At 45.1% G+C, this 26,805-nt stretch overlaps 1 protein-coding gene across 1 annotated transcript in view; it reads right to left on the bottom strand.

Moving 5' to 3' along the window:
• The window catches only part of SLC12A4 (solute carrier family 12 member 4), a 504,360-nt gene that overhangs the window by 84,406 nt on the left and 393,149 nt on the right, over positions 1-26,805 (bottom strand). The window contains 2 exon segments of the mRNA XM_075325791.1: positions 3,349-3,453; positions 6,210-6,329. Of these exon segments, the coding sequence (XP_075181906.1) occupies positions 3,349-3,453; positions 6,210-6,329 (225 nt within the window).

The raw sequence follows: 26,805 nt of genomic DNA, 5'->3' as shown, positions 1-26,805 counted from the left end.
GGCTCAAATGTAGGCCTTCTTCACGCCCATTTACACTAGAAGTGAGGATAAACAATAATCAATATTTTACATTATGATACAATATATACAGAAAATAATATATACAAAATGATCAAAATAAACAGTTTAGTTATCATGTCAGCATTGAACATATATAAAGAGTAGTAACTGCCAGTATGTGTTACTACTCTTTATATATGTTCAATGCTGACATGATAACTAAACTGTTTATTTTGATCATTTTGTATAATATTTTCTGTATATATTGTATCATAATGTAAAATATTGATTATTGTTTATCCTCACTTCTTCTAGTGTAAATTGGCATGAAGAAGGCCTGCATTTGGGCCGAAACGTCCCCCTTCACTCAGTCTGCAAAATAAAATTTAAAAAAAATCCTTTTGACAAAGAAACGAATCTGTTGATATTTTTTCCTTTACTATCTCTAAGAGAGTGCAGTGTCTTGTCTATACAGTACTCGGAACGAGCAGGTTGGACGCTTAGACAACTTTCAGTAAAAATGCTTACTCGAATCAAGCCCGTCCAAGAGTCCAACCTGCTTGTTTCGAGTACACGGGCATGGTAGTACCCCGCAAATCACTACTAATGACCTTTAAGCAAGAACTCTCAGCAGGATTTTAACCTGTGAAATTATCTAATTTGGTTCAAAATGTCATTACTGGAAACTCTTACTAAAAATTATTTTAAGTTTGGAGCTGAATATTACTTGTAGCTGTGATTGACTTTGAAGGGGTCTCTTGGAGTACCAAATTTTTGACACGTCTTCATTTTAAGAACTGCTCATTTTTAAAAAAAACACTGATTTCATAAAATAAAGCATTGTCTATTAAGTCTATTATATTTTCATTTTATAAAGTGGCACTAAGAACAAATTGGTCTCTGATTTAAAAGATCAAAAATAACAGACGAATATGGAATTTTCTCTCTGCAATCTAATGAGAATGTTTTGCATTATGTATATGTAGAGGTGAGAAGATTAATTGACACACAGATGCTCACCACTAATTATACCCAAAACCTACAGATGTGAAAAGCCACACTTCTTTACAGGTATTCCAAGAAGTCAGTTAGCTGCACTTGGCGGCTCTGTATCAGCAAGGCATAATATCGCATTCACTTTGCACAACTTAAAGAGAAATTTCTACCAGAGTATGAGTTGAGCTTTTGTAGGTAGGTGATGAAATAAGAAAAATAGCATATAAACAGGTCAAAACATCTAAAAACAATAAAAAGAAAAGGAACAAAGTGTTCATTTATATACATGACTGCCACGCCCAGATATCATAGAATACAGTGCCTACAAGTAGTATTCAACCCCCTGCAGATTTAGCAGGTTTACACATTCGGAATTAACTTGGCATTGTGACATTTGGGCTGTAGATCAGCCTGGAAGTGTGAAATGCAGCAAAAAACAATGTTATTTCTTTTTTTTTTTTTTTTTTAAATTGTGAAAAGTTTATTCAGAGTGTCATTTATTATTCAACCCCTCAAACCACCAGAATTCTGTTTGGTTCCTCTAAAGTATTTCAGGCACAAAGAACAATGAGCTTCACATGTTTGGATTAATTATCTCTTTTTCCAGTCTTTTCTGACTAATTAAGACCCTCCCCAAACTTGTGAACAGCACTCATACTTGGTCAACATGGGAAAGACAAAGGAGCATTCCAAGGTCATCAGAGACAAGATCGTGGAGGGTCACAAGGCTGGCATGGGGTACAAAACCCTTTCCAAGGAGTTGGGCCTACCTGTCTCCACTGTTGGGAGCATCATCCGGAAGTGGAAGGCTTATGGAACTACTGTTAGCCTTCCACGGCCTGGACAGCCTTTGACAGTTTCCACCCGTGCCGAGGCCAGGCTTGTCCGAAGAGTCAAGGCTAACCCAAGGACAACAAGGAAGGATCTCCGGGAAGATCTCATGGCAGTGGGGACATTGGTTTCAGTCAATACTATAAGTAACGTACTCCACCGCAATGGTCTCCGTTCCAGACGAGCCCGTAAGGTACCTTTACTTTCAAAGCGTCATGTCAAGGCTCGTCTACAGTTTGCTCATGATCACTTGGAGGACTCTGAGACAGACTGGTTCAAGGTTCTCTGGTCTGATGAGACGAAGATCGAGATCTTTGGTGCCAACCACACACGTGACGTTTGGAGACTGGATGGCACTGCATACGACCCCAAGAATACCATCCCTACAGTCAAGCATGGTGGTGGCAGCATCATGCTGTGGGGCTGTTTCTCAGCCAAGGGGCCTGGCCATCTGGTCCGCATCCATGGGAAGATGGATAGCACGGCCTACCTGGAGATTTTGGCCAAGAACCTCCGCTCCTCCATCAAGGATCTTAAGATGGGTCATCATTTCATCTTCCAACAAGACAACGACCCAAAGCACACAGCCAAGAAAACCAAGGCCTGGTTCAAGAGGGAAAAAATCAAGGTGTTGCAGTGGCCTAGTCAGTCTCCTGACCTTAACCCAATTGAAAACTTGTGGAAGGAGCTCAAGATTAAAGTCCACTTGAGACACCCAAAGAACCTAGATAACTTGGAGAAGATCTGCATGGAGGAGTGGGCCAAGATAACTCCAGAGACCTGTGCCGGCCTGATCAGGTCTTATAAAAGACGATTATTAGCTGTAATTGCAAACAAGGGTTATTCCACAAAATATTAAATCTAGGGGTTGAATAATAATTGACCCACACTTTTATGTTGAAAATTTATTAAAATTTAACTGAGCAACATAACTTGTTGGTTTGTAAGATTTATGCATCTGTTAATAAATCCTGCTTTTGTTTGAAGTTTGCAGGCTCTAACTTATTTGCATCTTATCAAACCTGCTAAATCTGCAGGGGGTTGAATACTACTTGTAGGCACTGTATGTAGCAATCTATGAAATAGAAAAACAAAATATGGAGCTCTATTAGAAAATCTGTCCGAATTCATATACTTTGGACGAAACATACAGCCTACAATGCCCCGCGCAACCTCCCCAAAGATGAAGCTGCCACAACCCCCTAGCCTACTGTCTCCTCCCTATCATCCTGTAGACTGTAAGCACGCAAACCAGGGTCCTCTCCCCTCTGTACCAGTCTGTCATTGATAGTTTGTCCACTGTAATTTATATTTTGTATGTACAACCCTGTTCACATGTCCAGCACCATGGACTCAATGGTGCTCTAAAAACAAATCCGATAATAGTACATACAGTATTGTCCTAGAGAGCTTTGGTTGTATTTTCAACGTCTCTAGCTCATTATATTATAGAAAAGGATAAAAATATCATTATGCATACTCAAGAATAAATTCTATTATTACACAGATATAATGGATCACCTCCAGTTCTTTGTGTGAGGGGGTCCTTCTTCCAGTCTCAGCAAGGCATATCTGGCAGCACTAAGAGAGAGTCCACGAATTCCATCTCCCCATTCTTTTTCTGCTCTGTCAATTAAATGAATATTCATATTTTTTTTACCAAAATTAACAAGTTAATTAAAAATCTCACAATAGTTTGCTAACATCTAAAAGCAATATTGATAAACATGAAGGATCCATATTTTTTTGAACCTATAAAATTACGTAACTGTGTCATTACGATTACACATTTACAGAGACTGGTCAGACTCTAGAAGATGGGGGAGAAGAAAGCTGCCAGGCACCGGCCACAGATAGCATTTCATAGTACATTTACTTTGAAATGCAGCATGGATCAGCTTTAAGGTTTCATTTAAAGGGAACCTGTCAGCAGAAATTTCGCCCAAAACCTAAAGGATTCCCCCTCTGCAGCTCCTGGGCTGCATTCTAGAAAGGTCCCTGTTATTATTGTGCCCCATGTGAGACCAAAAGAAAGACTTTATAAAGTAGTACCTTTTTGTATTCAGATACTGTAAATGTGACACGGGGGCGGGCTTTCTGGCGTCCGTTATTCTGCCCCCTGGTCCTGTATGCCGCCCCCCATCGCTCCTTTCCATAGCTGATGCACCGCCCACTGCTCCAGCCATCCCCGCGCATGCCCAGTGCCAGTCTCACGGGACTGAGCAGTGTGACCGCTGGTGACGTGTGCGCAGGGAAGTGATTATGGGCGGGGCTGTGATTGTTATCAGCAAGTACCCGCCCATAATCTCGTGAGCGCGCAAACCTCACCAGCGGTCACACTGTGCTCAGGGTGGATGCTAGACTGTATGGGCTGCTTCCAGGGATGACGTCCCTTTTGTCACGTGATAGGGGCGTGTTTAAAATACTATCACGAGACAAAAGGGACGTCATCCCTGGAAGCAGCCCATACAGTCTAGCACTACCCTGAGCACAGTGTGACCGCTGGTGAGGTTTGCGCGCTCACGAGATTATGGGCGGGTACTTGCTGATAACAATCACAGCCCCACCCATAATCACTTCCCTGCGCACACGTCACCAGCGGTCACACTGCTCAGTCCCGTGAGACTGGCACTGGGCATGCGCGGGGATGGCTGGAGCAGTGGGCGGTGCATCAGCTATGGAAAGGAGCGATGGGGGCGGCATACAGGACCAGGGGGCAGAATAACGGACGCCAGAAAGCCCGCCCCCCCGTGTCACATTTACAGTATCTGAATACAAAAAGGTACTACTTTATAAAGTCTTTATTTTGGTCTCACATGGGGCACAATAATAACAGGGACCTTTCTAGAATGCAGCCCAGGAGCTGCAGAGGGGGAATCCTTTAGGTTTTGGGCGAAATTTCTACTGACAGGTTCCCTTTAAAAAATGGTTGTCAAAAATCTAAGTGTTTTGGGGGGGGGAAATGTAACCAAAATTAATATTTTATCACCCAAATTTTTTGCAAAGCTGAAACACTGGTATTGTATCAGTGCGGTAAACCTTGCTGCAGGCATGACTTGGGCCGTTACTTTCCAAAAATACATACCATATATGCATTTTTATAGTGTTTAAATAGCTACATTTAAAACGTTAAGGAATATTCCTTTAAGTAGGAGACAATCTGCAGTACCCAGCTGTGGCAGCTACACATAAAAGGGAATTGTGCATTTCAGCTCTGTTCAATTTTTTCACAACGTTCTGCCACTTGAGCTAATAACAGCTGATAAGTGGAGGAGGCACTTAACAAAATGCCACCAAATCTGATGCTCATTACCTATCCTAGCCTGGATAAGGCTAGTTTCACACTTGCGCTATTTTGACGCAAACACTAATGTAGTACAGTTCATTTATTTACAGTGGAAGCGCGTTACTATGGCGCGTGTGTGTCATGCAGTACCCGCTTGTGTCCACACGATGTCGCGCTTCCACTGTAAATAAATGAACTGTACTACATTAGTGACGGATTCAGTTTGCGTCAAAATAGCGCAAGTGTGAGTGGGCCCTAACTCTTTAACATTATCCATGTTCAATTTGCCTGCTTTCCTTCATTTGCTCTACTCATCACACATGTGTGATTTAAACGGACAGTATTTTTTTTTCTCTGCCCTACTCGTTAGAATGAGTGAAAACTGTGGAAAAAGAAAGCGCAATAGGGTCTTACCCTAATATATATAGGGTGAGGCAAAGAGTAATACTACTCACCAATTCGGGTTGTGACAGTCACAACACCTATAGCAGCATGTAACACCAAGTCCCGGCAGCGGTCCCCATGAGGCAGATAACAGAGAGTAGCAGAGACGGGTTTCACAGCCGCGCCAAAGGACTACTGGATTCTTTTCAGATTAATGTTTCTTTTATTTCATGCACAGGTCAAGTCTACGCGTTTCAGGAGACACAGCTCCCTTCTTCAGGACAAACCAGCAAAGATTTGATGATTCTTTGCTGGTTGGTCCTGAAGAAGGGAGCTGTGTCTCCTGAAACGCGTAGACTTGACCTGTGCATGAAATAAAAGAAACATTAATCTGAAAAGAATCCAGTAGTCCTTTGGCGCGGCTGTGAAACCCGTCTCTACTACTCTCTGTTATCTACTCGTTAGAATAGGTGAGTTTGGACAATAAACTCCAGTATGATAAATAATTTCTCCTGCTATCTGTTTGTACACAGTCATGAATCATTCATTTGTATGTTCTGCCTGTGTTTTCACGTCTTTTTTATTTCACTTCTTTTTTATTTCTTTCAGATACCTGGCAGGGTTAATACAATTCTACTCATCACTGTGTACTGGTCTTACAGATTGGGGTTTAAGAAAAAATACGGTAAGACAAAGTTAACACAAAGCTTACCCCTGGTATTCTATGTACTTGTATATCATTCCAGCGATGAGCATAGCCACAAGAGCATAATACCAGGAACAAATAAACATCAGGGCCAGGCAGATGCTCATGCCCAGGAACGAAAGTGCCCTATAAATGTTAGAAATAAAATAATGTCTAGAAATCACAAATGCATAATATATATTGTCACAATACAAAATAAATAAAATTAAAAAAACTAAATCAAATATTTAGTGTGATCACACTTTGCCCTTTAAAACAGCATTAATTCTGCTAGCTAGAGCTTGAACAGCACATATTGATGCCACAAGTCGAGCGATCTACCTCTGCGGCACCACAGGCTCATGCCAGCTACCTTGATTCCCTCCATGCCCACGGACTTTCCTCCAGGCCATACCTCTGAGCATGAACCCTGGACCCTGTTTCCATACCGCAGGAGCTTCCCTTGACAATCTTATGAGTATATTATTTCTTGAGCCCAACGGACCTCACACCAGACTATATCACCGGAGTCAATAGGAGCTACCTGTTCTCTGACACACTTGTGGTCGCCATATTTTCCAAGCATCTGGACGCTCCAGCAAGAGACATATACTACTACTGAGACTTCCTCATTAGGAGCCACACATATTCCTAGGGCCTGACCCCACACACCGGCATCGCCCAGGGACCCTACAGAGGCTGTCTCCGCACGGAGGTCTTTACATTCTTACAGCCACCCTACATATTCACCAGGCTGTTTATTCCAGTGTAGGTCAAGCCTGTCCAACCTGATGAAGGCTTGTTAGCCGAAACGTCGACACCTGGCGGACAATTGTACAGCACCGTTTTTTTCACGTCTTGCACTAACAAAATAAAAGAAAAAGATTTTGACATCCAATTACTGCGTTCTATTATTGGTTTATGGGAAATGAATAGTGTGCCGGAGTTAACCTTTAAGTGACATATTGAAGCCACAGTCTGCTTTAAACTGTTCGATTACCATAGGCCTTGCTGATGCAGCATATCTGTGTGTCTTGTGCTTTATCTTGCCATAGTGTATGGCCTATGACATGAAATCGTCTTCTTCAAGCTCACCTTTGTAAGCTTTGGCTGCTTCCCAATGAGTTTTAAGCCTCATACGAGGCTCGTACATAGCTATTTCTGTTTCAGTTAAAGGCCGTTTCAACCGACATATGAAAATGATGATCATTATCAGCTGTTTGCTATAATTGCTTACTTGTACATTGGACTGTAAATCACGCAAAATCCCTGACTTTATGCCAAGTGTTCCTAAAAGAATTGTCGCTGTTTTGAAAGCATAGGGTGGTTAGTAATTAGAAATCAATCCTGCCACTCAGTGAAAAATAATATCAGCTGCTTCAGTAGATGAACTATAAAAAGGTGTCTCATTACCAAGGGACTACGCAAGAAACATCTCATGATGGGTAAATCCAGTCAGCTATCTCAAGATCTTTGCAACCTTATTGTTGCAAAATATAACAATAGCATTGGTTATGCAGAATTTCTAAACTACAGAATGTTCCAGTGAGCACTGTTGGGGCCATAATCTGGAAGTGGAAAGAAAATCATTTCACCATAAATTGCCCACCACCAGTTGATCCCAGCAAGGACAGAGGAGTGAAAAGAATTATCAGAAGAGTTATCCAAGAGCCAAGAACCAATTTGTGGAAAGGCCTGGAATCAGCAAGTACCTGTATGCATGCTCCCCAAGCAAGACTATTGCTGAACAAAAAGCATATTAAAATGTGTTTAAGGTTTTCACAACAACCTTTAGACATGCTTGTGAAATATTGGGAGAATATAGTCTGGTCAGATGAGACCAAAATTGAACTCCATGGATGCAATAATACACACCATGTTTGGAGGTTAAAAGTGGACCCCGTGCGTCACATAGGGCCCCGGCTGGGATATTGCAGGGGGCCCCAGGCACTTCTACAAGAGCCGGGCCGAGGCCATGGGCACCTGTTTCTATGTCGGCTGGGGCTGCGCTGTGCTTGCAATTGTTCGTGTGCCACCTAGGCAGTGTCACAGTTAACAAACGAGGCGGCATATGCTAACTGTGATGTCAGGCAGCGCGCACAACACTGCTGCTTCCCGCCGGAAAGGATCTTCATTAGAGTCTGCGGGACGGATGGGAGACAAGCCAGAGGAAGGAAATAACTCCTCTAGTGTGTGTATGCTTGTGTATATGTCTGTGTATATGACTTTTCTTGTATAAATGAGTATAATCTGTGTACATGTGTATATGTATGTCTGTATATTAGTGTGTATTTCTGTCTGCATTCTTGTACCTGCATGCACCTGTCTGCATTCTTGTGCGTGTATGCATGTGTCTGTCTGCATTCTTGTGCCTGTCTGCATGCACAGGCCTGCATGCATGTGCCTGTCAGCATGTTTGTGCTTGAATGCATGTGTGTTTATATTCTTGTGTATGTCTACATTCTTGTGCTGCATGCATTTGCCTGTCTGCGTTCTTACGCCTGTCTACATTCTTGTGCCTGTCTGCATTCTTATGTATGTCTATGCATGTGTGTGCCTGTGTTTATGTATTTGTGCTTTTCTGTGCATGTGCCTCACTGCATTATGTGTACATGTATGTCCCTACGTGTGTGCATGCTTGTGCCTGTCTGTGTGTCTATGTATGTGTACATGTGTGCTTACTTGTGCATGTGTTTGCACGTCTACAAATGTGTGTACGCATGCGTGTATGTGCCTGGCTGCATTCCTGTGCATGTCTGTATGTGTGCGTGCGTCTGTGTGGTTATGTATGTGTGCGGATCTGTGCTCATGTGCATGTCTGTGTAACTATGTGCATGTGTCTGTCTATGTGCACCTGTCTGAATGTGTGTACATTTTTCTGTGTGTGTGCACATGTATATGTGTCTGCCTACGTGTACGTGTGCCAGCATGTCTGTGTGTGTACATCTGTCTGTGTGTCTATGTAAGCGTGCATGTGTGCATGTGCGTATTTTTGTGTCTGGGATGGGGGAACATAGGGGTCCAACATAAGGTGACATTACACTGGTCTACAAAAAAAAAAAATTATGGCATGGACTTTAAGAACAGTTTTAGACTAATTTGAGGGTGCTGAAATCAAATCTGATCTTATAATTTCTCTATCATATCATGTTTTTGTGCTATAGGTATATATCCCATTTTCATGAATTCCATGAAAAATATAAGTAGTGTATCAAAAGTGCCGGTTTATACGGTTCGCTAAGGTAAATTTAGTTTTCATTTAGTCTCCTAATAAATGTGAGAATATCTTTGTTTTCTTTGAACATGCATAATTCCCATTTGAAAGAAAGTAAACAGTTTTCAATGTACACAACAGTCGTGTGCAGGTACTGTTTTATTTATTGACATTTTCATTGAAATTTTGATATTTATTGTTTTTAGCCTGCTGTTTTTTTGTTTGTGAATCAATACCTAAGGTGTGGGGGGGAGGGGGGGACAGAAATTCAATCAACAACTCAGGTAGCTAACAACTTTTATCTTGTATTTCTCTGCAGGATGTTTTGCTGATCTAACAATGGCCTCTACATCTCGCAGAAGACAGTGCTCAAATGATCCAAATATTTTTTGTTACATCTGTGGAAATTTTACTGTGAAGACTCAGAGGCGCAACATTACTGACTTGGTTAAGAGGGTGTATTTTGCTTACGTCAATGTAAAGCTTGGAGACCAAGACAATCATTGGGCTCCTCACAAACTCAGCAAAACCTGTATTGAGAGCTTGAGATCATGGTCTCAAGGAAAGAATGCTAAACTTTAATTTGGAGTTCCTATGGTTTGGAGAGAACCAAGCAATCATTTAGAAGACTGCTATTTCTGCCTTGTCGATGTAAAAGGTTTCAAGAAGAAAAAAAAGCAATATTTGCAATACCCGAGTATCCCTTCAGCTATTCGACCAGTTGCCCATAGTGAAGACATACCTGTTCCAAAATATACTTCACTTCCAAAAAACCTTGACACAGATCTCTTCTCACATTGTTATACTGATGAAGATGACAGTCCAGATATTTTTCAGCCATGCAATGAATATTGTGACAAACCAATTCTGTTTACTCAGTCTGCTTTGAATGATCTGGTTAGAGATCTTTATCTACCAAAAGAGTCTGCTGAACTATTCGCTTCAAGACTACAAGAGAATCAAATCTTGAAACCCAGAACAAGTGGCTCATTTTATCGTAACAGGGACGCAGAACTGCGTAAGTACTTCCATTCAGATGGCTGGCTTGTCTATTGTACTGATGTTGAAGGGCTACTTCTCTATATAGGACTTCCAGCATATGATTCAAGGGATTGGAGGCTTTTTATTGATAGTTCCCAAAGAAGTTTAAAATGTGTTTTGTTACACAATGGAAATAAGTATGGCTCTGTACCAATAGGTCATTCTGTAAAACTTAAAGAAGAATATAAAAACATCAAGATTGTTCTATAGAGGTTACAATATAATGTTCATGGGTGGTTAATTTGTGTTGATTTGAAAATGGTGAACTTTCTTTTGGTTCTGCAAGGAGGGCTCACGAAACACCTTTGTTTTCTGTGCTACTGGGATAGTAGAGCTACAGCAGAGCACTGGATGAAAACTGAATGGCCTCAGTGACAGAGTTTGGCATCTGACGATAAAAAATGTCATCCATGATCCTCTAGTGGATAGGAAGAACATTGTCTTTCCTCCCTTGCACATAAAACATGGATTGATGAAGCAGTTCGTCAAAGCTCTCAAACACAGTGGAGAATGCTTTAACTATATATGTTCAACTTTTCCTGGTCTTAGTGAAGAGAAGAAAAAGGTTGGGATATTTGATAGACCTCAAATAAGAACACTTATGAGAGACCAACATTTTATCACATCAATGAATGAGACAGAAGAAAGAGCTTGGAATGCATTTTGTAATGTGGTGCAGAATTTTCTAGGGAATAAGAAAGCAGACAACTATGAAGAGATTGTGGAAGAGCTACTAATGAGTCTGCGAAATCTTGGATGTAGAATGAGCATCAAAATTCACTATTTACACAGCCATTTGGACTTTTTTCCAGAGAACCTTGGGGATGTGAGCGAGGAACAAGGGGAGCGTTTTCATCAGGACATTAAAACAATGGAAGAACGGTATCAATGCCGGTGGGACTCACATATGATGGCTGACTATTGCTGGAGCGTGATGAGAGACAACTCAGAAGCTGTACATCACAGATCAGCCAAGAAAAAAAAAGTTCAAATAACTGCCACTTGCCATTCATCTGTGTGCCATATATATGTGTTTTTATATAATTCTTTAAGTATATTTGATTTGCTGTACATAGACTTTGTAATCTTTGTTATTCCTAAATTAAAAATATACAAAATGTAGTACCTAAAATCATGTGTTTTTATCATAAAACATTCGATATGAGTAATTTTCATCAAAAATTTAAAATATCTCGAAATCCTGATGTGATCGCTAGTGTTGAGCGGACCCGGACTGTAAACATCCGGATACGTGTGGTTTCAGCGCTATCTCCGGGCCGGACCCGGGGGCGGGATTCCGGGTGCACGATCCGGAATCGGCAATTAATAAAAATGAAAAAACAATAAATAAATGAGCGTTTCATACTTACCGAGACAGTGTCATGGTGGCACACTGCTTCCGGGTCGCGATTTCACTTCCTGTGCTGTGCACGCAATCACGCAGCTTTCCGTGTTTTCCCCACCCGTGTTGTGTTTTTATTCTGTTTCTTAAGTCAATTGGCTGGCTTTAGTTTACGTAAACAAACAAAACACCTTCTTTGTCTTATTTATTTACCACCATAAACACCCCTGCAGGTACGGATTAGGCCGATTTTACACATCCAGCTTTTCGCCGGATTGCCAGTTCCGGCGCACGCCAGCACAGTGTATACAGTACAATGGCAGCGCGACAAGCACCGGTCACATGCTGTCATGTGATGGGAGCATGTGACCCGGAAGTTGCCGCGCTGCCATTCTACTGTATCCAGTGTACTGGCGTGCGCCAGAACCAGCAATCTCGCGAAATGCCGGATGTGTGAAATCGGGGTTACCCAGCCAGCACCATTGAAGTCAGTATTCCATAAGGCACTATTAAAGGCTATTAAACCAAATGGTTGAGTTCAATGGTGCTGGATTACTGGATTATTCATCTCAATAGTGCTGGATTACTGGATTATTCATCTCAATGGTGCTGGATTACTGAATTATTCAATTCAATGGTGTGCTGAGTTATCGGATTACCCGGAACGATTGAACTCCATTTTCTGGCACAGAATATGCGCACGTTTTTGGCCAGAAGATGCAGATGTAACCCAGGAATTTGGTGTATAAATTTTACCCCACATCTGCATCTCCTGGCAAAAAACAGCCAAAAACCAGCTGTATGAAAACCATTTTATTACCCTTTTCTGCCATGAGATGCAAGTTGTTAGTGAAGTAATATACCAAAATCGTGCACCAAATTTGCACCTCCTGGCACAAGACCGCACAAAAACAGCGTCTAAATGTTTGTTTCTTTTTAATTTTTTGACCAAGGGATGTAAATTGGGTGATTATTACATTTTTACACCATATTCTGGCACCCAATCTACACCTCCTGGTAAAAATAACAGTGGCAAAAAACGCGGCAAAAAATTGCGTCAAAACACTGCAGTTTTTTGCGAGGAGGTGTAGATTGGATGCAGGAATATGGTGTAAAAATTTCAGCATCAAATTTGCATCCCTTGGCCCTCAAAAATAAAAAAAAAAATAATTCTGCCAGCAGGTGGAAATTTGGTGCTGAAAGCTGGTGCAGACGATTTCAGCACCAAATGTGCACCTCGTGGCAAAAATCCATGGCAAAAATTGCGGAAAAAAAACCGCGGCAAAAAAATTCCGCCAAAACACCGCATTTTTTTGCCAGGAGGTGTAGATTGGATGCAAGAATATGGTATAAAAATTTCAGCACAAAATCTGCATCTCTTGGTCAAAAAAACGGCGATTTTTCTGCTAGGAGATGCAGGTCTGTGAACTCAGTGACCTCCACCTGAGGTCAGGTTACCTGCGATCACAGATGAAGCACCGTGGGAATCTCCAGCTGTGACCACAATTGACCTGAGTGACGTCACCACTCAATGCGCAGCTCATTCATTCTCTGGAGCTCACAGAGAGCGGTCTGTCGTTCCGGTCTCTGTGATATTCAGATGTAGCAGAGCTGAAGCGGCGTGGGACTTCTCCTGTGGATTACGTTGGAGCTGCAGGGTGTTGGGGGTTAATAAAGTGGTGAAGGAGGGTGTGTTTTGTACTTTATTCCAAATAAAGGATTGTTCTCTGTGTCTGTGTTTATTTAGTCACTTACAGGCTTGTGTGATGCAGGTATCTGATAGACGCCTGTGCCATCACACAACGCTAGGGTTTAGCAGCAGCCGTGCGCCGCTATTAAACCCTGCTATTACCCCAATTGGCACCACATCAAGCCTGTGGGAAGAGCCGGGTATCGCACACTGGTATGGTCACATCTAATAGATGCGGCAATATCGAGCGGCTGCGGGCTGAGGATATACCAGCCCCCAGCCAGCGTTATCTTGGCTGGGGATGAAAATAGGGGGAACCGCAAGTCGTTTTTTTTTACTTTCACTGGAATCACACATGCGAGGGGCTCACGCGAGTCTGCCATGGCAGCACCCGGCAAAGCCTCGCACATGTGACTCTGGGCACTGGATACACAGCACAGATACTGCGCGACAGCTGGGGCTGCAGGCGAGCGCTATAACTGTGCTGCTGAGTGTTTACCACCTTGAACTGACCAACAGACTGCACTGCTTTCCCCGCCCACCGGCCGTCCTGGCGCCTGTGATTGGTTGCAGTTAGCTGACACGCTGACACTCAGGGTGGCGGCGTGTCTAGCTGCAACCAACACGCGCCGGTGGGCGGGGAAAACAATGAATATTGAATTGTCGGCTCCGGAAGGTAACAGCGTGACCCGGAAGGAGTGTGCCGCCATGACGGCGCCTCTGTGCTCGCTCCTAGCCCCCTAGCCTCTCCACAAACGTTTGTAACCAGTACCAGTAATATGGCAGTACTAGGGGCCACGTTAAATCAACAGTGAGATAATAGTATTAAAGGGACTCGGTCACCAGATTTGGGGCCTCTAAGCTGCGGCCACCACCAGTGGGCTCTTATATACAGCATTCTAACATGCAGTATATAGGAGACCAGGCCACTGTGTAGAACATAAAAAACACTTTATAATACTTACCTAAACGGTCGATACAGAGCAGATGGGTCGGATGGGCGTCTCCGTTCTCTAGTACTGGCGCCTCCTCTTTAAGCCATCTTTGTCCTCCTTCTTCTGAATCTAGTGTGGATGACACGCCCTACATCATCCACATAAGCATACATTAGGGTCCTGCGCAGGCGCACTTTGATCTGCCCTGAGCAGGGCAAATCAAAGTATTGTAGTGCACATGCGCGGAACCTCAATGTCACCTATTGTGGATAACATCGGACACGTCATCAATACTAGCTTCAGAAAAAGGAGGACAAAGATGGCCGCAAGAGGCGGTGCCGCACCCGGAGAACGGAGACACCCAGTTTACCCATCTGCTCACCACCGACCATTTAAATAAGTATTATAAAGTGTTTTTTATGTTCTACACAGCGGCCTTATATACAGGATGTTAGAATGCTGTATATAAGAGCCAACAATCTTTAAAAACGCATAAAAACGCAGTGAGCAAAAACTCAGCAAAAAACACAAAAAACGCATTTTTTTATGCGTTTAAGATGCTGCGTTTTTGTGCATTTTTTATGGGAAAAAATGCACAAAAACGCAGTGTCAAAAAACGCAGTGTGTGAACTTACCGTAAGCGATTCTAAGACTATAAACACAGCTATAAACGCAAGGGGTGGGTAGTACAATCACATGTACAGGAAGAGGATTCCTTGTGTTGGTAAACACAGAAGAGTTGATCCACCCCTGCTTCCACCTCCCATCCGGCGCCATGTCCAGAGAGGAGGTGGAAGCAGCTGCAAAATCAAAAGTGAACAGTAGAAAAAAAATATCATATTTACCTGTCTGCAGACTCCCGCAACACGTCCGATGGCTGCAGGACCTGGCGGTGATCAGCTGATGCGGTCACCTGACGGCATCAGCTGATCGTATAAGTCCAGCGGTGAGGCCGGCTTTTTACCGCCCGGCCGGCTTAAACTATTAGCTCATGCTGTCAGATGACCGAATCAGCTGATTACCGCCGGGTCCTGCAGCGATCGGATGGGAGTCTGCACAGAAGTGTGTAGTTTTTTTTTTCTACTGATGCATCAGCGGATTGTATAAACGGCTTTTATACAATCAGCTGATGTGTCATGTAATTCAGGTCCTTGAACACCTGACACATCATCTGATCGCTTTGCCTTTCAGCAAACCGATCAGATGATATTGGATCCGCGGGACCCTTGACCCAGGACTACAGCGGAGTGGGGGAGGTTCTTTAGTTCAATAAAGATGGAGTCACTAATTGTATTGTGTTTTATTTCTAATAAAAATATTTTTCTGTGTGTTGTTTTTTTTTATCTTTGCTAGAAATTCATTGTGGCCATGTCTATTTTGGCGTGACACCATGAATTTCGGGCTTAGTACCATCTGAGAATACAAAGCTGGTATTAACCCCTTTATTACCCAGCGAGCCACCGCCATCATGGCCGCTAGACGAGCCAGATAAAGTGCCTGGAAATGGCGTTAAGAAACAATGCGCCATTTGCAGGGGTGGCTGTGGGCTGCCGAGAATCCCAGTCCCCAGCTGCCTGGATTTACCTAACTGGCGATCAAAATACGGAGGGAGCCCACGCATTTTTTTTAACTATTTTTTTAAAAAAAATAAATAAAAATGAATGGGCTTCCCTATATTTTGATTGCCAGCCAAGGTAACGCCAGGCAGATGGGGGTGGCAACCCGTAGCTGTCTGATTTATCTGCGCTGAGAATCAAAAATACCGTGGAGCACTACGTCATTTTTTTTAATGATTTATTTTTACAGTGCTGTGATGTCAGGCAATCAAAACACAGGGAAGCCCATTTTTTTTAGTTATTTAAATAAATAATAAAAAAAAAATACATGGGCTCCCGCTGCATTTTTTGTATTGGTAGTGTGAGGTAGCGCGGTCGGCTGCGCAGCAGAAGACACGGGATCCAGGCATATAGGTTCACAGCACACGGTGTTTAATGTCCAAACAAAAATCCACAGCAATATACATGTCTCTCCAGCAGAGACTCAGGGAGTTGTGATCACTCCCTCACACCCGGCACACCTGCCCCTCGTTCCTGTTTCCATTTAACCCTTCCTTCAGCCTGTAGGGAAACAGCATTAACCCTAGAGTGGATTTCCTTTCTATCATGGAGTGAGCACAACCGGGGCGAGACATACCGGCCGTCATAGATAACCCCGGTCACAGTCTCACATACCCCCCCCCTCAGTTCAAGCGTGCGGGGTTGAACTCCCGCCATCAAACACGGGCCGCGGGACAAGGCATCGGCGTTGACCTGCAACCTACCGGCCCGGTGTTCAACCGTAAACCGGAAGTTCTGCAGAGAAAGGAACCACCGGGTAACCCGGGCATTCCGTTCCTTGGCGGACCTCATCCAGACCAGCGGAGAGTGATCAGTCACCAAGCGAAACTGCCGTCCCAGCAGGTAATAGCGTAGGGACTCCAAGGCCCATTTAATCGCCAGGCACTCCTTCTCCACTACGCTATAATTCCGCTCGGGAGGGGTGAGCTTCCTACTCAAGAAGGTGACGGGGTGTTCCTCCCCCTGAACCACCTGAGACAGCACTGCCCCCAGGCCGACCTCAGAGGCGTCAGTCTGTACTATGAACTCCTTCCGGAAATCAGGGTTGACCAGAACGGGTTGTCCGCACAGGACCCCCTTCAGGGCCCGGAAGGAGTCCTCGGCCTGCGGAGTCCAGCGCACCATGACGGACTTCTTGCCTTTGAGAAGGTCCGTCAAGGGGGCTGATAGTCCCGCAAAATCTCTTACAAACCTCCTGTAGTACCCCACGATACCCAGGAAGGCCCTAACCTGCTTTGTGGTCAGGGGTCTAGGCCACTTCTGGATCGCCTCAACCTTGTTAATTTGGGGCTTTATCACTCCTTGGCCTATCACGTAGCCCAAGTAGCGGGCTTCCGTGAGTCCCAACGCACATTTCTTGGGATTGGCTGTCAATCCGGCTGTTCGAAGCGCGTCCACCACCGCTTGTACCTGTTCCAAGTGGGTCTGCCAATCGGGGCTGTAAATAATGATGTCATCAAGGTACGCTGATGCATACGCCTGGTGGGGTTCCAGCACTAAGTCCATCAACCTCTGGAACGTGGCCGGAGCGCCATGTAACCCAAAAGGCAAGACAACATAGTGGAAGAGACCCTCCGGCGTAACAAAAGCGGTTTTCTCCTTGGCGGACTCCGTCAGTGGCACCTGCCAGTACCCCTTGGTCAGGTCGAGCGTGGTAAAATATCGCGCCTGTCCCAGCCTATCAATCAGCTCATCCACCCGGGGCATGGGGTAGAGATCGAACTTGGATATTTCGTTCAATCTCCGGAAGTCATTGCAGAACCTTAAGGAGCCATCGGGTTTTGGTATTAGGACAATGGGACTAGCCCATTCACTCCGGGATTTTTCGATGACCCCCAGGCGTAGCATTGTCTTCACTTCTTCTGATATGGCTTGTCTTCGAGCCTCCGGCACGCGGTATGACTTCAGGCGTACCTTCAGGTGGGGCTCGGTGACAATGTCATGTCGTATCAGACTGGTCCTACCCGGCAACTCGGAGAAGACATCGGGGTTCTGCTGAACCAGCCGTCTGGCCTCTCGCCTCTGTTGCTTGGTGAGGGCTTCTCCGATCCTTACTTCCGGTTCGTCCTCTCCGGAGGTCGCTGAAGCCGGGAGTGAACGACCCGAAGAGGAGGGAGATGGGGGAAACTCAACCATCAGGCTTTCCCGTTCCTGCCACGGTTTTAATAGGTTGACATGGTATATTTGTTCAGGTTTCCGCCTACCGGGCTGCAATACTTTATAGTTGACCACCCCAACTTTTTCCTTTATCTCGTAGGGGCCTTGCCACTGAGCCAGGAATTTACTCTCCGCCGTGGGGATTAATACCAACACTCGATCCCCGGGTTTAAAGGTCCGCACGGTGGCTTGTCTATTATAGCGGCCGCTTTGCGCGGCCTGAGCCTCCTGTAAATGCTCCTTCACAATTGGCATGACCGCGCTTATGCGGTTCTGCATTCCTAAAATGTGTTCAATCACACTTTTATGGGGGGTGGGCTCTTGCTCCCATGTTTCCTTTGCCAGGTCCAACAATCCCCGGGGATGTCGCCCGTATAACAATTCAAAAGGCGAAAACCCCGTGGATGCCTGTGGCACCTCTCGGATGGCAAACATCAAATAGGGAAGCATCATATCCCAGTCCTTCCCGTCTTTGGAGATCACCCTTTTTAGCATGGTTTTCAGGGTTTTATTGAATCGTTCTACTAACCCATCCGTCTGAGGATGATACACAGACGTACGCAACTGCTTGATCTGGAGTAGCCGGCATAGTTCTTTGGTCACTTTAGACATGAATGGGGTCCCCTGATCCGTAAGGATCTCCTTGGGCAACCCCACCCGGCAGAACACAGAAAACAACTCCCGAGCTATAAGCTTCGCCGCAGTATGTCTGAGAGGTATCGCCTCTGGATACCGGGTGGCATAGTCAACGATCACTAGGATGTGTTGGTGCCCTCGAGCAGACTTTACGAGGGGCCCCACCAGATCCATCCCTATCCGTTCAAAAGGGACTTCTATAATGGGTAACGGCACCAACGGACTGCGAAAGTGGACCAGTGGTGCGGTAAGCTGACACTCCGGGCAGGTTTCGCAGAACCGTTTTACCTCCCCAAAGACCCCGGGCCAATAGAACCGTTGCAATATTCGCTCCTGCGTTTTCTTGACCCCTAGGTGGCCACTCATCAGATGTTTATGAGCCAAGTCGAGGACCCGCCGGCGATACGGCTGGGGCACCACCAACTGCTCCACCCCCACGCCCCGTATTTCATCTACCCGGTAGAGTAAATCCTGTTTAAGAGCGAAATGGGGGTACCTTACCTGGGCACCGGGCAGCTGGGCCACCCCGTCAATTACTAACACCCTATTCCGGGCATGTATTAACGTAGGGTCCTGGAGTTGGGCTGTCCCAAACGCATCCGGGGATGCCTCCAAGTCCGGGATGGGCTCGACCGTCTCAGCCTCTCCTGCCAATACCTCTAGGGGCGACCTATCGGGTTCACATTCTGTCCCTATCATGGGGACCCCTACGGCAGGTGTCCCGGATTCAGGATTGTAGGGCTCAGGCCCCGGACTGACCAATATCGGAGGGGACCTAGGGGTTCCCTTCCATAAAGTCCAAAAATAGGGCAGATCCCGTCCTAGGATCACGTCATAAGGAAGAGTGTTAAGCAGTCCCACCTCATGTTGCACCTGACCGCAAGGTGCTGTGATGGTGACAATCCCCGTGGGATAGTCTCGGCGGTCCCCATGTATGCAAACCACCCCCACGGTACGTCCTGTGGCCTTTACTTTAGCCCTCAAGGTGGATCGCACAAGGGTCACTAAGCTCCCGGAATCCAACAATCCTGTAACCGGACATCCATTCACCTGTATTTGGCACAAGTGGGGCTCAGTCTCTGGGGGAACCAGGTCAGCGGTACACACCACCTGAGCATACATTGAACCCCGCCGGGTAACCCCACAATCCATGGGCTCCGTGGTCAGGGGACACTGGGCTTCCATATGTCCCACCCGCCGGCACCGCCAACATCTAATAGGGAAGGAAACCCCCTTGACAAGTTGTCGTTTAGGGTACATGGCCTTCCGGACCTCAGGAACGGCGGGCGCGGCCTCAGCCAGGATGGTAGCGGACTCCTGTACCGGTGTCGGCGGTGGGTCCTTGGCCCTAGGCTTGGAGGGGCCGGACCGACGGGCGGTACGCAAAGTCTCAGTGTCCCGTATCAAGTCCTGCGTAGCCACATGCCGCTCTACCAGGGACACTAATTGGTCCAGGGTACTCGGGTCACCCTGTCCTACCCACCGTTGAACGGTGACGGGTAAAGTGCGCACAAAACGATCCACTACTACCCTTTCCACCATTTGCGCCGGGCTCAGAGTGTCAGGCTGCAACCACTTTTTTACAAGATGTAATAAGTCATAGGCCTGGGAGCGTACGGGTTTGGCTTCCTCATAGAACCACTGATTTACCCGCTGAGCCCGTACATAGGTATTCACCCCCAACCGAGCCAGTATTTCGGCTTTCAGGGTCACATAGTCAATGGCGTCCTCGGTACCGAGGTCCAGGTACGCTTTTTGGGGTTCCCCCGTCAGATAGGGCGACAATACCTCAGCCCACTGGGGGGTCGGCAGCTTTTCCCGCTCGGCCACCCGCTCAAACACTGCCAGGAACGCTTCCACATCATCCCCCGGGGTCATCTTTTGCAACGCTTGTCTCACCGCTTTCCGGACGCTGCCGTCGTCACCCGGTCCCGGGGTTGTTGCTGCCGGTCCGGCACGGATTGACTTGGCCAGGAGAACCATCTGTTCTTGGTGCCTTTTTTCCTGCAATTTCAAGGATTGCTGGTGCTGTTGCTGCTGTTGCTCCAACGTCCGGAGCAGGTGGGTATTCACCTGTTGTTGCTGTGCATTAGCCTCTTGTTGTTGTGCATTAGCCTGAGCCAAATGCCTTAGTATGTCCTCCATGGCGTCGCTGGGTTTGGGCCGTAGTATAGCTGCTTGAATCCAGGACATGTGCTACCGGATCACCAGAAAAGGAAGTACACCTCACCGGGCTGGCATGCCCGCCGATTCTCCACCATATGTGAGGTAGCGCGGTCGGCTGCGCAGCAGAAGACACGGGATCCAGGCATATAGGTTCACAGCACACGGTGTTTAATGTCCAAACAAAAATCCACAGCAATATACATGTCTCTCCAGCAGAGACTCAGGGAGTTGTGATCACTCCCTCACACCCGGCACACCTGCCCCTCGTTCCTGTTTCCATTTAACCCTTCCTTCAGCCTGTAGGGAAACAGCATTAACCCTAGAGTGGATTTCCTTTCTATCATGGAGTGAGCACAACCGGGGCGAGACATACCGGCCGTCATAGATAACCCCGGTCACAGTCTCACAGTAGCTAAGGGTAATCCAAGCAGCTGCTGGCTGCTAACCCCCACTGCTTGGTGTTACCTTCACTGGCAGTGGAAAATCCAGGGAAGCATTTTTTATTTTATTTTTTGAGGGTTTTTTGCCAAAAAATAATAAAAAACAAATTAAAAATAAAAAATGACGTGGGCTATGCTATATTTTTGTATTCTAGCCAGGTACAGCAGGCAGGTACAGCTGCCCCCAACTCCCAGCTGCCTTTTTGTACCCGGCTGGGAACTAAAAATATAGGGAAGCCCTTTTTTTTTTTTTTTAATTATTTCATGAAATAATTAAAAAAAAAAAAATGACATGGGCTTCGCCCCATTTTTATGTCCAGCCAGGTACATCTAGGCAGCTGGGGATTGGAATCCAAAGCACAGGTTGGCCCAAACTTTCTGGGCCCCTCTGCTGCAATTGCAGTCCGCAGCCGCCCCAGAAAATGGTGCTTTCATAGAAGCGCTATCATCTGGCGCTGTATCCAACTATTCCAGCGGCCCGGATGCCACCCGGGGGCCGCTGAAAGAGTTGGGTAATAAGGGGTTAATACTAGCTTTGTTTTACTAGCTAGTATTAAGCCAAAGATTCTTTATGTCAGGCAAGTTTGACCCGGCCATTAAGCATCTCCAATAAAGGGTTAAAAAAAGACCCCCACACAGAGAAAAAAAAACTTTAATAGAAATATATACACAGACACACTTAGAGACTTTATGTTTATTACTCCCTCTCTCACACCTCCACGATCCTGGTCTTCTGTCCTCTTTCTCCTTCAATCCATGCAGCTCTGCTACATCAGACAGCACAGGGGAGGAAGAACGCTGCTCCCCCCGTGCAGTCTAATCACTCAATGAGCGAGCAGAGGCTGCGGGTTGGTAAGCGGTGATGTCACCGCTGCCACCGTTGCAATAGTAACCTGACAGGCGGGTTACTATAGCAACGGTGATCACCGATCACCTGATTCCCGGCGCCGCTATTCACCGGCTGTGGCATCCAGTCCCTGCATGTGGGCTGACTCTGTAAAGAGCGCCGATATGCAGGAACGGGGAGCCAAGCATGTGCCCAAGTGTCTTGCCGATACTCGCCGAGTATACTGAGTATGGAGATGCTCGGGCGAGTACCACTTACTGGCGACATGCACTGACAGGACCTAGCATGATGTCATAGCCATGTGACCAGTCTGTAGCCAATAATACACACGTTACTGGTCACATGCTATGACGACACGGAAAGTCCTATCATCAGTGCTGGTTATCGGGAGCGCACAGCGATAATCAGAAGGAGAAGTGGCGGGAAACAGAGTGCAGGACGCGCCGCGGGACCTGTAAGTATAATAGCAATGTTTATTATTAACTGTATGTGTATATGTATAATGTGTTTGTATGTGTTTGTGTTTGCCTGCCATTGTTTTCAATGGGGTTCGAAGGTGTTTGTCGAACGTTCGACAAACCGAACCGAACTCGAACACGAGGGGGGTGGCTCATCTCTAATTATGAGCTAATTAAGGAGTTAATATCAATACAAACCACATTTTTAAGAACATTTCTTATAGACAAGCCGCAGTAAAACGCTTTGTGAAAACAAGAGCTAAACTGCAGCCTAAACCAAAAACACACCCTTGTTTAAGCCGCCCTATAACCATAAATAACCATAACAGATTGTTATAAAAAAAAATCTTCGCAAATCCAGGGCAATTAGAAAAATGTCCAGGTCATTAACAGAGAAACAAAGAGAATAGCAAACAAACAAATATAGGTAAGGTCTTACCATCCATAAGTTAATGTTTAAGGTTAACAGGTTAGAGGCATAGTACATATATGGAAGCAAGATGGCAGTGACAACTAAAGTATTAGCAATAAGCAAGCAAAAGAATAATGAAGTGAAGTCTTATTCAACTATGTAAGAAAATCTTCAATTACTCTGGGCAGTAACTTTCACTTTATTTTCTCTATGTCCCTCAAAAGAAAAAAAAATGTTGACTGACATTTTTTAAAAAGTGACTGATAAAACATGGGAAAAAACTGGGACAGGATTTCATTTCCATATAACATTATGACGCATGTTGCAAACAGGGAATTTTTTTCCTAATAACTATATATACATACAGTATATATATATATATATATATATATATATATATATATATATATACATATACACACACACACACACACACACACACATATATACACATACGGTATATATGTATACATATACATACATATACATACATACATACACACACACAGGTGCATCTCAATAAGTTAGAATATCTTCAAAAAGTTAATTTATTTCAGTAATTCAATACAGAAAGGGAAACTCATACCGTATTTTTCGAATTATAAGACGCACTTTTCCTCCCAAAAATTTGGGAGGAAAATGAGCGGTGCGTCTTAAAATCTGAATATAGCTCGATCGGGTGGCCGGGTACCTGTGGCTGCGTGCGGGCGGCAGTCAGGTTCATGTCCCTGCGTGCGTGCGGTAGCCAGGTGCCTGCGAGAGGGCAGCAGCCGGATGCCTGTCGGTGCCAACTGCCTCTCTGTGCGGGTGGACGGGCGTACTGCTGGCTGCCACTCTGTGCGTGCAGGTGGCTATGCAGCAGGTTTCCCAGTGTGTCCGCGGTCTCAGTTTCAAATGATGGCGCCATCTGCGCACGCGCCGCTCCAGACGCCATCATTTGAACTGGGACCGCAGACACTGGGAGACTCACCGCAGCGGCCTGCTGCACCACTCACCGCCCCGCTGCTGCCGCCACCACGGACCCCGCCGCACCTGCCACCACGGACCCCGTCGCGCCTGTCACCACGGACCTCGCCGCGCCTGCCACCACGGACCCCGCCGCACCTGCCACCACGGACCCCGCCGCGCCTGCCACCACGGACCCCGCCGCGCCTGCCACCACGGACCCCGCCGCGCCTGCCACCACGGACCCCGCCGCGCCTGTCACCATGATAATGAAAAAGGAGGGATGCACAGTCTGAGATGAACAAGGGAGTGCTGCCCTATGTGTGAAAACAAAATGTGTACAATGGAGAAGAAAGGCACACATAAGTTGAGCGCACATCGAACAATGATATGAAAGGTCATGCAATATATAAATATTTTATTGGGTCAAAAAAAGTGAAAAACACACAATTAAAAACAATTAAAAAGATAGACAATATACAAACAAGGCCTCAAGATGTTGTAGTATGGCTCCAAGATAATATACCAGTAAGTACAATCATCAAAAGTACATATCAAAAATTTGAATAAATATCATGGAGTTACACCAGTAATACTCAAAGAGACTGACACGGTATAAAGTCAGCATGCAGTAATTGTGAGCAGAATATACAAAAACCACAAAATAGATTGGGTTACCTATGGGGACGAGGAGTAAGGTTGCAGACACTGAGTACTGCAAATAATGATTCATTCATATAGAGTCATAGTTCCTCTTAGAAAGGCAGGCGTAGTGCGATTGTGGAACCAATATATATGTGAGAAATACCTGTGATGATGTAACAAAACACTGAACAGATTGGATTTACCAATGGGGACAGAAAATGAGATCATAAGTGCTGCATGCACTGCAAAGAGTAATGATTCACAAGTGCAGAATCATGGTTCCCATTAGGAGTACAACCATAGTATGATACAATGCTGATATATATATATATATATATATATATATATATATATATGCATGCAAAAATAGCTATGATTGTATGGCAAGAGGATGGTAGAGCCCTAAAAAAATTATTATAAATCGTGAACACAATACCTGTCACCATGGACCCCGCCACCAGCACAACCTCTGCCTCCTGTGACCCCACTTCTCCACGACTGCTGCTCCCCTCCAGTAAGAGAACACCGGAGTATAAGACGGACCCCATTTTTATTTTTTTACCTTTTTTATGTCTAAATTTGGGGTGCGTCTTATAATCCGGTGCGTCTTATAAAGCGAAAAATACGGTATATTATATAGAGTCATTACCCACAGAGGGATCTATTTCAAGTGTTTATTTCTGTTAATGTTGATAATTATGACTTACAGCCAATGAAAACCCAAAAGTCATTATCTCAGAAAATTAGAATATTATACAAGACCAACTGAAAAAATGATTTTAAACTCAGAAATGTTGACTTACTGAAAAGCATGTACATTAAATGTACTCAATACTTGGTCGGGCTCCTTTTGCATGAATTACTGCATCAATGCTGCGTAGCATGGAGGCGATCAGCCTTTGGCACTGCTGAGGTGTTATGGAAGCCCAGGTTGCTTTGATAGCAGCCTTCAGCTCGTCTGTATTGTTGGGTCTGGTGTCTCATCTTCCTCTTGACAATACTCCATAGATCCTCTATAGGGTTTAGGTCAGGCGAGTTTGCTGCCCAATCAAGCATAGTAATACTGTGCTTATTAAACAAGGTATTTGTACTTTTGGCAGTGTGTACAAGTGCCAAGTCCTGCTGGAAAATGACATTTCCATCTCCAAAAAGCTTGTCAGCAGAGGGAAGCATGAAATTCTCAAAACTTTCCTGGTAGACGGCAGCACTGACTTTGGTTTTGATAAAACACAGTGGACTACACCAGCAGATGACATGGCTCCCCAAACCATCACTGATTGTGGAAACTTCACACTAGACCTCAGCAGCTTGGGTTGTGGCCTCTCCACTCTTCCTCCAGACTCTGGGACCTAAGTTTCCAAATGAATGCAAAACTTACTTTCATCTGAAAACAACACCTTGGACCACTGAGAATAGCCTAGTTCTTTTTCTCCTTGGCCCAGGTAAGATGCTTCTGGTGCTGTCTATTGGTCATGAGTGGCTTGGCACAAGGAATGCAACAGTTGTAGCCCATGTCCTGGATACGTCTGTGTGTGGTGGTTCTTGAAGCATTGACTCCAGCAGCATTTGACTCTTTGTGAATGTCCCCCAAATTTCTGAATGGCCTTTTCTTAACAATTCTATCAAGGCTGCGGTTATACCGCTTGCTTGTGCACCTTTGCACCTTTTTCTATCACACTTGTTCCTTCCACTCAATTTTCCATTAATATGCTTGGCTACAACACTCTGAACAGCCAGCTTCTTTAACAATGACCTTTTTACAGCTTACCCTTCTTATGGAGTGTGTCAATGATTGCCTTCTGGACATCTGTCAAGTCAGCAGTCTTCCCCATGATTATGCAGTCCACTGAACTAGACTAAAGGACCATTTTAAACGCTTAGGAAGCCTTTGCAGGTGTCTTGTGGTAAATATTCAAAATTTCTCAGATAATGACTTTAAGCAATAATCATCAACATTAACAGAAATAAACACTTGAAATACATCACTCTGTTTGTAGTGACTCTGTATAATATATGTTTTTCCCTTCCTGTATTGAATTATTGAAATAAAGGCTGCTTTACACACTGCGATATCGGTCC

The sequence above is a fragment of the Anomaloglossus baeobatrachus genome, chromosome 10 (genome assembly GCF_048569485.1).
Source record: "Anomaloglossus baeobatrachus isolate aAnoBae1 chromosome 10, aAnoBae1.hap1, whole genome shotgun sequence".
Classification (NCBI taxonomy): Eukaryota; Metazoa; Chordata; class Amphibia; order Anura; family Aromobatidae; genus Anomaloglossus; species Anomaloglossus baeobatrachus.
The sequence above is the reverse complement of the archived record's forward strand: the minus strand, read 5'-3'. Positions and strand labels throughout refer to the sequence as shown.